Consider the following 13,181-nt stretch of genomic DNA (forward strand, 5'->3'; position numbering starts at 1 on the left):
GAAAATTGAGTTCTGTCAGAAGTTGACTAGATTCAGAATTTAGAGACTCTTTAGAGGCCTAAGAAAAGTGTTAACCTGAAGGGTATTTTAAATGGATTTTTTAGGGTCAGAAGTAACCTTTGCTGTGGACATGGTGAACCAAATATACTGGATGAAACAACTGACTCAGAAACAATGATCATGTTTGAAGAAGCATTTTTGTTCATTATAACTTTACTCCTGATCCAAGCCTCAGTAATTAAAATAGATACAAACAACAGGAATTTATAGTGAAACGCTTTGAGCATGTATAATAATTCATGCTTATAAAAACATAGTTTTTCTCTCCTGCAATAAATGAATATTTAATTTGTTGCTGATTTATGATTCCCAGAGATTGTTTTCTTCCAATGAAGGATTATTCTGCTGTTGAAATGCTGGTTAAATATTTATGTTGCTTGAATATTTTGGCAATATAACTTATATTTTATTTGCAAAATTGTATGTGTCTGAGGGATGGACATTAGATGTAAAACTAATGACTTGGGTATTAAGTCATACAGAATGGCAATGCAGATTGAGTTCCAGTATGGACTTTATTGATATGTTATATATAATTTAAATTATTTTTATTCTATTTTAAGACATCTATGGTATTCCTGCTGTGTGTTTAATAATTCTGATTATTTTATTGTTTTTCTGTCTGTTTTTGCAGGTGAAGTTTTTGTATTGAATGATGGTGGAGAAGTTGACTTAGATTTGGGAAATTATGAGAGATTTTTGGACATCAATCTTTATAAAGATAACAATATCACCACTGGAAAGATATATCAACATGTCATTAATAAAGAAAGACATGGTGATTATCTGGGAAAAACCGTTCAAGGTAATATTTTTAATTTTGTGGGATACTAGTCCATTCAGTCTTCACAAAAGAAGGGATCAGCTCGAATAGACTGCTTCTTGCTCCACCACCTTACTCCTTTCTCCCTTCCAAAAGATATGGGCATATTCCTGTCTTCTGGGCTCAAGGAAAGGAGAACTAGAGAAAGAACCTAGTACTTTCTTGGCTTTCTGTTCACTTTACCCCTTTTGCATGCAAAAATTAGTAATATGGGCCTAAAGTAAGCTGTGCTTGCCTTCTTTGGTTTTGTTTTATAGTTGTTCCACACATTACTGATGCAGTTCAGGAATGGGTAATGAATCAGGCAAAAGTTCCAGTGGATGATGACAAAAAGGAGCCACAAATCTGTGTAATTGAGGTACGTATGGAACCTTTTAGGTTGTATATCTACAGTGAGCACAATGAGCTCGTTTGCTTTCTCTTTTCTGCTTCTTGTAAAAAGGTCAGACTGAAGTTTTATGGAGAGCAGAAATACAAAGACACATTCTATATTCTTTGCTTTGTTCTGAGAGGGATAGGCATGGTGTTATCTCTATAGCTTTTGTTTACTTGAGTAAACCCACTCTAGAATACGTCTGAAATTGAGCTTCTTGAGAATTTATTAACTTAGAGAATTAAAGCAGTTACTGTAATGTGAACTGTCTATTCCAAGATCCATATGTTTGACTGAAGCTTTATATTGGTAACAGTTAGAGAAAACTTGTGTAATACTTGAAATCTTCTATGGTCAGTAAGGAGGACCTTTAACATTGTAGCTTTCCATAGAACTTCAAATGTTCATCTTGTTGCTTGTGGTCATGCTTAAAGGAATATATTTAAACAATGTGTAAGTTAGTTTTCCAATTTCTGATGCTATCTTTAAGATCTTTGGAGGCAACTTTGTTAATTACTTCACCGGCTGATGTTCTGCACAATGGAAACGGTGAGTTTTACCCATGCTTAGCAGGGCATTGAGACAACTGGATGAAAGCCAGTAAGAGCTAGTAGTATTATTACAGCAGAAAATAATGAAAAAAGATTATATTTGAGAATATGAAAGAAGATGTCACAGATTTAATGCCAGAAGTGACCACTGCAATCAATAGTACTGTTAGCTATGTGACCCAAGAGCAGAACTACTCAGTGTTTCCTATGCAGAACAATTTGCCTTGATTGAAATACACTTACCAGTATATCTATACATCTTTTTATGATATTCACAGTGGGAGTCAAATATTTAATTTAAAACAAATTTGAAAAAGTAAATACAAAAGTTGCACAAAAACATTAATAAGTGATGATCATATCACTCCATAAACTACAGGTTTGGTTTTGTTTTGTTTGTTTGGTTTTTTGTTGCACACTTATACCTGCAGCCTGATAAAATTATTTTTCTTCAGTATTGTAAAAATAATGGTAACATTTTTTTCATTGTAAAATTCTGAAGGAGTTAGACTAAATGAGTGTGATGTACAAATGTAGTTGTCAGTTTTTCTGGTACTGGAATACCAAAAATATGTAATTCTGGCCAAAACCACTTGGTGGCACAAGAAGATCATTCTGAAATACAAGTATTTCATCAGAATTGTGTGCAAAGCTGCTTTATTCAGTGCATAGTCTGCTATAGCTCACTGTGTCTTTGAAAGGAGTCTGATTTCTGCCTTTATAAATAAATTTCAGCATAAACTTAGTCTTGCCTTTTGGCTTGTTAATAAACAATTATTGATGTTGGAAAGCTATGGTAATACTGACAAATGTCTGTCTCTAGTTAATCACAAATTAAGTTTTTCTATGCAAAAATCTTCACATCAGCTTAACTATTGATTACTGGTTCACCCCTTTGAAGGCAGTGTGAAGCATGTATTATTCAGCAGCACTATACATCTTCCCATGGGAAGCTTATATATTTGGTGGAAAGTGAACATAACAAAACTGGAAAATTGTTTAATGTTTTCCACAAGATGCAAACTGTGCAGAGTAGATGAAAGCACTTTGTAGAGTATCTTTGCAAATTTCAGTTGTCAGGGTTTTTTTTTTTTGAGATAAAAGTTTCAGAAAACATCTTGAAATATAATGAGACTTGTTTTTCTTTTGTTTTTGCTTTCTGCCACTCTGACATATCCATTTTCTTTTCAGCTGGGTGGAACAATTGGAGATATTGAAGGAATGCCATTTGTTGAAGCATTTAGACAGTTTCAGTTCAAAGCAAAAAGAGAGAACTTCTGTAATATCCATGTTAGCCTAGTACCACAGGTAAGTTATTAGAATTAATAAAATAAATTTTACTCTATATTGGCTCTAAAGTTGTTTACTTGTCTCATTAACCCTTTCATGCTGGAGTCAAGTCAAGACCACTATAACTCCTTGTACAGGACTAGAAGTATTTTTTATTTGGACTCTAAATTTTGCTTCACTACTCACTGGGGATATTTTGGTTAGCAAATGTTTGTAATGATGATAGATTTTGCCTTCTACAGACAAAAAGATAATTGCCAACTACAGCTGTGGATTAGAGGATTGAACAGCAATTGAGAGTATTAATTCTGTGTATTTGCAAACAGAATTATTTACTACATGTGAATATTCCAAGAAGAGTCACTGAAGGTTTTGTGCTGTGTTGGACATTCTCCATTTTTTAGCCATATCCAGCTTTTGGAATATTCTTCTTCTGCCTCAGAAAATTATTTGGAATTTTTTTCTCTGAAAAAAATAAACAACAAAAGAAACTTAATCTGAATTGGAACCCTTTGGTTTCTTCACAGTATTTCATATACAAGTAATAACAGTTGTGCCATTTCTGTTTCTGGGATATTATGGCTCTTTTTTGCATATGTTTCCTGCATAATATTACATGCAATGAATTTTCTTTTTTAATCTGTAAGTGCTTTGTTAGTAGATGTGAGTTGGTATTTGAGCTTTCAAAATGTGCCTTTCCAGCCTAATGCTACTGGTGAACAGAAGACAAAACCAACACAGAACAGTGTTCGAGCACTGAGGGGTCTAGGCTTGTCTCCAGATTTGGTGAGTCAATAAGTACAGAGTTTTATTTATAGGTCATCTAGAAATGTCCTTACATAACCTGTGTTCAAAGAATAAGCTGTAGTCTCTCAGGAGAGATGAGAATATTAGGAGAAATGCTAAATATGTGCTGCGTAGCTCCATTAAAACCACAGGAAATCAAATTACTCAAAATCACCCTAAGCTAAATTAATTCAACTAACTTCTTGCAATATCTTGGGACTGTAGCTATGTTCTTCTAAAGGCATGCTTTTGCAAAAATAATACTTCACTGCTAAAAATAGTTGAAATCTCAATTCACTTTGTAGGAAGACCTAGAATGTTTCTATCTTGTAACATTCAGAAATTTTTAATGCATTATTAAGAAGAAGCAATGTGTATTTCCTCAAAAAAGAAAAATGATTCTTAAGAAGATAGTCACACAGCTAAATTTTGTGTTGTACTTCTTTCTATTCCTTTTTGAGCTCTTTCATTTTACATTTATGAATGTTTTTAATTAAAAACCAATGCATTTGGAAATAGGATATGTGAAAGATGTGTTTGGTGTCAAATGGTTGTGACATGGAATCATAACCAGCTTGTGGAAGGAAAGATTTTTATTAATGTAATGCTGTACTGTCCTCCAAGTTTCATGGCCTAAATGTCCAAAATCACTCTTGAAGTGCTAACTGCATAGGGGAAGTTGCCTGTGCTTTTTGGAGGCCTTCAGGACAATTGCCAGGGCCTGACTTCTCCCTCCACTCCAAAAAATAATTTTCTTTAAAAAGCCTGTTCAGTGAGTTTGTGTAATAAAAGGACAACAGACAAACATAGTCACTGTCTTGCATCTTGGGTTCTTGCCTGGAGCAGTTCTGGGACTGCCAGGAGCACAATATAATTTTTGTTTTTTGACTGCTGCTGTTGATGTCTGAAGCAGGGACAGATCTCACTCGGAGTGCAGCCTCTTGATGCTCTTATAAAGTTCCTTGAGTGCTGTTTCAGGCCAGTATTTAAATGGCTGCTGTCTTGGCCAGGCAGCACATGGGGCAGCTCCTTCAGGAGCAGCTAGGAAAGCTTCCTGCATGAGCTGTACTGCCAGGCTGCCTGAGCTGCCCGAGCCGGCTCATCCTGTTCTGAATCCCTGCTGCCTCCCTGCCTGCTCCTGGGCATCCCTGGGGTGGCTGCTCAGCTCTGTGTGCCTGAGCCTCTCTGTTCTCCCCTCTGTTCAGGGTGTTCTCAGTGCCAGATGAGCAGGCTGTGGATGCAGAGATCCTGTACTCTGATGCAGCACTTGGAGCGTGCATTTGTCAGGGCTGCTCTGTTGGATTCAATTGCTCCTCATCTCCTGTGTGTTATGTTCCTTTGTGGTGCATCTCTGTCATTTTTATTGTGGTTTTGTTATTTTCATGCTGATTCTGATTGTTTTGATTTCTGTGTCTGCATAAACTTTAAATTTGTCTTTAATTAAAGACAGATGATAGATTTCAAAGTGGGTTTACTCACATGCTCATAATATCAAGGTTTATGAATTATACCTTCAGCTTCAAATTGTACCACATTTCACATATGAATTATGCTCAAGTGAATAGAATGTACATATTGTTTCCTAATTACATTTTGATTTAAAAGCACACTAATTTTCCCTTGCCTTTTTTTCTGTTTCTAGAATTACTTCTAAGGGTTGGTCAAGTTAATTAGACTCCATCGGTATCAGTGCAGCTAAGCTACATTAGCAAGGTGATCAGAGGGCAGCTACAAGTTTCTGAGCAAAAGGGGCTTGATAAATTATGTAGTTGCATTTGCTAGAAATATGGGGAAAGTAATGAACCTCACAACAGGATCATCCTACTTTTTGTTATACTTTCAGGTTTCAAAATCACTTAAGGGAGTACACAGTAATCAGTAGGCACTTTACTAGAGCAGTTCTGCATTTTGATCTAGTTGCCTGGAGTTACATAATGCAAAAAAAAACAACCCCTTCCAACAAACATAAAAACATATAACTATTTTTTTCATTGGTTAAAAATTGTCAATATTTTATAAAATTACTGGGGTTTAAATGCATCAGCAAAATATTAGGACCAGTTAAAACTCCATATAATTAAAAATTAGTTTTCTTTTCTTTGACCTCCTTTATGTCATGATGTGTAAATTAAAAAGGTGCTAAAGTACTGAAATACTCATGCATGTAAGCTAAGAATTATTGCTCTCAATTTAAATCTGATCTTCCTGATAAGATTACAATATTCCTTTTGATTCATCATATTCATACTTAGAGAGTTGCTAGACTTGAGGCAAAGATTGTTCAAATAGTAGCTATAAGAAAGAAGAATTTGAGGAAGCAATATTACAGAGAATGACAATGAAAGATGAATGAGAATTGGTCAGTATGGGCAGGTGACTGATTTTCTTCTGCCTTGCTTGTGGTACTTGTGAGCTATGATATATTGTAGAACTCCAGAAGATGGGAAAGAGTAAAAAAAGGCACATTTGTTTGTGCTCTCCTTCCAAAGGAGATTAATTTCTCTCTGAAGTATCGAGGATCTTCTATTGGTTTGCCTAGTAAATATTTGAAGTTTCTCCTTTTGTTATGACAGATTGTCTGCAGAAGTGCAAAACCTATAGAGATGGCTGTGAAGGAGAAGATTTCCATGTTTTGTCATGTGGAGCCTGAGCAGGTCTGTACTTCAATATAATGTGTGGGAAAGTGTACAAATATTTCTGTGCATTTCTGTTTTCAACTTCTGACTGCTTCATTCATATGTAATTGTTTTTATAATTTTTATCTTATTTTATATTTTATCTTATTTTCAAAGTATCAGGAGTATATATGTTAAGTTTTATGTCAAACAGTCATTAATAATTTAAATGCATGTTGCATAATAGCTAATAAAAATAGATTTTGAGTGCACGGTTAGTTGTTATACATAGCATGAAACTGTACAGTTTTCACAACTATGGCTGGTTTACTTCATTATTTATTATTATGTATTTATCACCTATAAATTGTCTCAGGTGGTTGTAACAATGGATGCAAAGTGTGGTTAAAGCGAGGTGATTTGCTTATGTCCACAGATGGTCACAGCCACATAAGCACGCTTACTGTGATAATATATAATAAGCTATTTATGCCCTTAAGCATCCATCTACTGCATAGTTATATATTCTTCTATAATTCACATCTCTTTTTTTCCTTAATAATTTACAATTAATTGCTATTTGAATATTAATTTTGATTGATTGACTGCTCTTTAATATTTTTGCAAGTGAGAGCATTTTACTCATCAATGTAATGGGTAATGCTGAAGGTAGAACAGATGCAAGTGGTTATGTGGCATTTCAGATTGGATGGGCACATAGAGAGGCACAGGGCAGCACACACATGTCCAAAGTTTGTGATGAACAGAAGCAGCTCAAGGGTAGCAAAGAGAGTATCCTTTACTGTTACGTCTTCAGGGAAGAGAACACTTGTGCTCAGGATTCTGAGTTCTGTGATCTCAGGTAAACCACACACAATCAGCTTAATTGCTGGCAGATTGGGTGCAGTTTATAAGAAATGTGTTCTTAACAAAAAGGTCCTTAAATAGACTGTTACATATTCTAGTTCGTTGGCAAAATACTTTTAGGAGACTATGTCACAACCAAATTTGGTCTGTTTTGTTAGGTTTAATTTGTTTTCTTGCTTTCATGGTTAATAGTCTTCAGGTTTGTGAGAGGGGAGGAAGGAAGTGCTAGCAAGCACAAGTGCTTGTGGGGCCAGATGTTTGCATTAAAACTGATGCATTGATAGGCTTGACAAGCCTGTATAATGGTGTGAAGTAAAACATATTTTTACTTTTTGAGTAACTTCTGTCTTGTAGATTTAATGGAACCTTAAATATTAAATAGCTGTGCTCTCCTGCTCATTCAAAAGGAGGGTATTTAAAAACCAGAATGTGTGTAGAATAAAAAATGCATGTAGTATCCAAAAGTAGAACGAATGTTTTTTATGAAAAATTTAAGTTTTTTATGTTCTGCCTTTTTTTTTTTAGGTGATATTTATCCATGACGTTTCTTCTACTTATCGAGTACCAATCCTATTGGAGGAGCAAGGCATCATTAAGTATTTTAAACAGAGACTAAATTTACCTATTGATGACCAGCCAAGTGATCTTCTAATGAAGTGGAAGAAAATGGCTTGCAGGTATTCTACATCCCTGCTGCTTTCTCTGGAAGTGCTGTAATTCAGGTTAGGTTTTAGCTGCTATGAAGTCACCAAACTGGACTGTCTGGGTGTAGTGTTTATCAACACCTGTGAATGGTCTGGGTTTAAAACCATTGGCAGTTTGGAAATTTTGGAAGATATTTTGTGGAGTTAAGAGAAAGCAAATATTGTTAAAATGATTTTATTTTGTGAAATTTGGTGTAGTGACTGAAGAACTTGTTTTTATCAGATACGAAAGGTTGCTGAAGGTGTGTTCCATAGCTCTCGTCGGCAAGTACACAAAGCTGAGTGACTGCTATGCATCTGTTTTCAAAGCTCTGGAACACTCTGCACTGTCAATTAATTACAAACTGGATTTAATGGTGAGGATATTTCTGGTTTTTGCTTTCAGGAATACTTTGATTCTACTACTGTATCATTCTGTGGTAATCTACTAGTTCCCATCATGTGAGGCAGTTTTAAAGTCATGTGAAAATTAGAAAATGAATCATGCAGATAAATACTGACTGGAAAAGCATCCAGTTTTTCAAAATAAATGTTTACAGATTTAAATGTTTTACTTGAAACTAAACTTACCTGAAAGGAACACTGAAGTTGCCCAGACTGGATCTGGTGAAAAAGCAGACTTTATCTGCAAATTTATATTTACTATCGTAGTTCAATTTCACTTGTTTTCATGACGCATAGTTTTATGGTGAACTTGGCAGTCCTGGGTTAACAGTTGGATTCAAGGATCTTCCAACATAATTATTCTATTACTAGAAAAGAGCAAATGTACCAGTCTTAAGAAAAAAAAGAAAAGGTGAAAATTAGGATTTTGGGAAATGGCAGGTGGTTAGACTTCTTTTGTTGCCTGAGAAGATTATTAGCTAATACTCTAAAAAGTTGTTTCTGTGTGCATGAAGAAACAAGAAAGTGGGAACAGCCAGAATTGATCCCTGGAGATTTTTAGATCCTTAAGCAGCCTGCTCTAATTTGACTTGCTTTGAGCAGGGAGTGAGGCTTGAGACTTCTCCTATGTGATAGTGTCACTGTTGTGTTTTGTACTAATAGCTGCAGAGTGGGAAATTTTTTTTATATGAAAAATAGCTTTGCTTTTAGCAAAAAAAGGTGAAAGTTGCCCTGTCTGCAAATGCACAGCAAGCTTCATCAGCAGCTGGTCTTAATTTTGGTGAGGCTTGTGCATTAACAAGCATGAAAGCTGATGGCTGCTGAGCTCCAGTGCAGTGTTGAAATGTTAACAGACACAGCTCCCACTGTACTTAACTGTCCAAACCTCCTTTTAGTGTTTATGCCCAGAGGCTTTCAGTACAATCCCATACTGTGAAGAAACTGCTTAACCTGAATGATGAAATGTTGGTGCTTCTTAAATTGATAAATGTTTGTTCTTGATATGTTTGGCAAGGAGAATACAATTAACTCCAACTGTCATTAATTTCTCTTTCCAACCTTGCAGTATCATAGTGTCTTTTTAGTTGATTGTGTAATATTCTTCTAGTATAGAATAGCAACATTCAAAAGTAGTTATTTTTCTGTTGTATTTTTGATGCCTTCTGGAATGTGGAAAAAGTAGAAAATATTTGCTAGAAAGCAGTCTTGTCTGGGAAACTTTCAGCAGTCTCCTTGTCAGTTGCCTTTCTCTGCACACAGGTGAGTTCTGCCATTTCAGATGATCTCATTTTTATGAAGAATGGACTCTACATCAGAATGTTATTAATATGTTGAGAAAAAGACTGACAAAACCCAGAATCAAACTCTGATCTTTTGTGTCCCCAGTGCAGTACATTTTCCCCTCACTTCACTCTAGTGGTGCATCAGGATCTGTGCTTTTTAATGACACTGGAGATTCTAATGCAGTATTTCTAGTAGGGCATAGATAATGAGTTTTTCTCCCTTTCTACCCAAGCATCCCCAGGAACACCTTTCTCAAAGACAATGCAGATGTTTCCAGTCTTACAATAAGATTGGACAAGCTGTGGCACGCAAAAGCTAGGAAAGTAAACATCCTGGCCACATCCTAATGGGAAGGCAGGATAAGGTCAGCACCAGTCCTTGTTTAGCCCTGGTTGCCATAGGAAAGCAACCTGGTTCAGAGTTACAAAGCATTCTAGTTAGTCTGCTTACCTGGAGGCTGCAGGCAGACACAGCTCCTGAGCTATGTGCAAAGAAAAGGGCACAGATTGCTGCAATTAGAGCAAACACCCCATCTTAAAAGCAAATGCTGGGTCTTCAGTGAAGTTGTTACATGTTTATTGGCAAATTCACTTGAAACTCCTAATAATTTCTCTTAACACTTGATTATATACTGTTTGCTGCTCTTTCTTGTGGAAGAAGAGACCATTTCATTGCATATTTTTCTTTATTAGTACATAGATTCAACAGAACTTGAGCGTTCTACAGAAGCAGAGAATTCAGTGAAATATCACCAGGCATGGCACAAACTGTGCAAAGCAGAGTAAGTGACATTGGGCATTCTGCATCCCAAATGCAGACCATGATACTTATTTCATGTGATGAAAAATGTTTCAATAAATCAAATAATTTCTCAATGCATCCAGAATTTTGTTACATAAGTGAAAGGATAAATTGCATGGGGGGTGAAAAGCTTCAGCAAAATTGTAATATCAATGTATATACTCAAGGTCTACTGAATCTCTTTAGACAAATTGCAGGTTTTTGGCTGTTGTTTTTTGTTGTTTTGCTTTTCTGGATATCTGGACTTTTTATATAGTACAGATCAGTTGTCAAATATTTTTTGTTGTCAATATACATCATAGTGAAGAATGCTCGTAAATGCACACTGCAAATGTCTCTGTTAAGAATCATTGCTAGGATTTAAATTTGTATTTTTAAAGGGATGTTGTTTCTTGTCTAGATGCATTTAGTTTTTTCAGTGTTAGAAGATCTAAATTTTGGGTGTTAGGATTCTAAGTAGTGAATATGTAGCTAGTTTATTTGAGCTATATTTATTTAAGCAGTGGGATTTTCACTGTGATGAAATTTCATGGAAGTGTGATATTGGTCTGATGAGGATTGGGGTGGGTAGATGAAACATCTCCAATTTTGGAGTTAATTTCTTTGGATTCTGAATGGTCATAGAAAACATACCTGTAACGAATTGTCCTTGCTTATATATATAAGCTTTTTTTATATAGATATAAATATAAGTTTTTTATATATATAAAAGTTATATATATATATATATACACACACACATATATATGTTATATATATAAGAGTTATAACCTCAAGTGTCTTCTAGTTGTGTGGATTCCTCTGCTGGCTTGATTCTATATGTTAATTCTTTTATATATGGCTGTCATTACAGTGGCATTCTGGTCCCAGGAGGTTTTGGAATTAGGGGAACAGAAGGCAAGCTCCAAGCTATCTCCTGGGCAAGAACAAAGAAAAAACCTTTCCTTGGTAAGATCATTAGAGTGAGAAATTACTGTGTTTAGGAATGTATAGCAAGCTAATTGATTTGATTAGAAAAATACAAAACCCAAACTCCCACATTAGAGAAGGATGCTGTCTTAGGGAAGTATATGTGATGTTGTGACTATCTGCCATGTAAAGAATCCCCAGGAGCATAGTCCTGTACCATGTCTGCTGTATGAGGAAGGAAAAAAAGACAATCCCTTCTGAAAAGGTTTAATTTGCACTCTCCAAAAATGGAGAGTCTTTGCTTCTCATTGTAATTATATCAGTATCATTCTGTTTATTGAACAAAGTGCAGAAAACATAGGTGTCTTTGGACCACTTTTGCTCTATTAAATGTTTTGTTTTTATTTACTGGTATATGTTATTACGTTAAAGTCCGAAGACGTCGTAAGTGCTGTTTGTGTGCCTCTGAGGCTTTACTTCCTACTCCACATTTCTTACGTTTTATAAAGTGTCTGAGTAGTTGCCAAAGGAGTTTGCATCTGGATATATCCAAGCTTTCAACTTCTGTTTGTCTTTGCAATAATTTTTGGTAAAATAGATGAGAAGAAGAAAGTATCTTTGAAAGGGTTTAAAGCACATAATTACGTCACTTGTATTTATTGTGTGCCAAATTTGAAGTGTGAGTTTTACATTGAGCAGCTGCTTTTGGTTTAGCTTTTTCTAAGTCTGTATATATGTAACGAATACCAAGATTTCAAAGCAGTCAGGTTTAAGACAGAACAGCAAGTACTTAATTAGTCCTACCCTTTGTCCTGGAAATTCTGTTTTCTCGTTTAGGAGTTTGCCTGGGAATGCAGTTAGCAGTTGTGGAATTCGCAAGAAACTGTTTGAATTGGGAAGGTGAGCTCAGGATGCTGGTATGAATATCAATTGTTTAGAGGAATTTTTATTCTCTATATGAAATGTATGTCTATTATTAGAACTGTTTACAGATCTTATGATTGTTAGATACTTAACTCTTGCAGCAAGATCATTTTCAGCTAGGTATCCTTTGCTACCTCTCTGTATAAGGGAGTAAAAACTCTTTGTTATGCAGATTGTTTGAAACCTGCTTTTTGATCTAAGAGTGTAGAAGAAAGTGTGCTTAGAGTTCACCTCTAGTCTTTCTGAAGTGTGCTGGTGGTGAGAAGTAAAGACTGAGAAGTGGTTTTTTCACTTGCCTTCATTAGCCAGAGTGGCCGGGCAAGAGCCATTGCAGTAGTAGTGTGAAGACATTTAACTTACCAATGAATTTCTAATACTAAGAGCTGAAAGGAAAGTGTTTGGGAAGCAGGAAAGGAAACTTATGTGTCTGAGGTCATATACTTCCTGTGATTGCTTCAAAAGTGGTGCAGGATGCATTTCAGCATGTGAGATTGTAACATAAATGTAGACAAGCCCTGAAATGCCACAGAGCTGTTATGAGTTTGTAGTGCATGTAGAGCAAATGTACTGTGTTTACTTTGAACTTCTGTTCCAGATGCAAATTCTACAGAATTTGACCCAGACACAAAAAACCCAGTTGTAAGTACTGTTTTTTCCTTGCATGTGTTTGTGAACATTCATCTTTGTTAGAAAGGGAGCTCCTCCTGTGTTAGTTTTTACATGGTAGGACATGAGGTGGTTATCTGCTGTCCTTACTCAGTATTGTTTAGAAAGGTATTTTCTTTTGATAGTCTCTTGCCATTGGCTCTT

General features: G+C 35.6%; 1 protein-coding gene across 4 annotated transcripts in view; it reads left to right on the forward strand.

The window, feature by feature from the left end:
• Positions 1-13,181, forward strand: part of CTPS2 (CTP synthase 2) — a 60,593-nt gene that overhangs the window by 3,398 nt on the left and 44,014 nt on the right. For 3 of the 4 annotated variants that reach the window (XM_015638379.3, XM_015638364.3, XM_015638372.3), the window contains exons 3-13: positions 695-865; positions 1,141-1,241; positions 2,999-3,115; positions 3,800-3,883; positions 6,457-6,537; positions 7,891-8,042; positions 8,293-8,425; positions 10,430-10,518; positions 11,392-11,486; positions 12,285-12,347; positions 12,967-13,010. In XM_015638379.3, coding sequence (XP_015493865.1) covers positions 695-865; positions 1,141-1,241; positions 2,999-3,115; positions 3,800-3,883; positions 6,457-6,537; positions 7,891-8,042; positions 8,293-8,425; positions 10,430-10,518; positions 11,392-11,486; positions 12,285-12,347; positions 12,967-13,010 — 1,130 coding nt within the window. Of the gene's footprint in view, positions 1-694; positions 866-1,140; positions 1,242-2,998; positions 3,116-3,799; positions 3,884-6,456; positions 6,538-7,890; positions 8,043-8,292; positions 8,426-10,429; positions 10,519-11,391; positions 11,487-12,284; positions 12,365-12,966; positions 13,011-13,181 lie in introns of all 4 variants that reach the window. The other variant, XM_033512482.1, reaches the window with a different exon arrangement.

The sequence above is a fragment of the Parus major genome, chromosome 1, assembly GCF_001522545.3.
Source record: "Parus major isolate Abel chromosome 1, Parus_major1.1, whole genome shotgun sequence".
NCBI lineage: Eukaryota > Metazoa > Chordata > Aves > Passeriformes > Paridae > Parus > Parus major.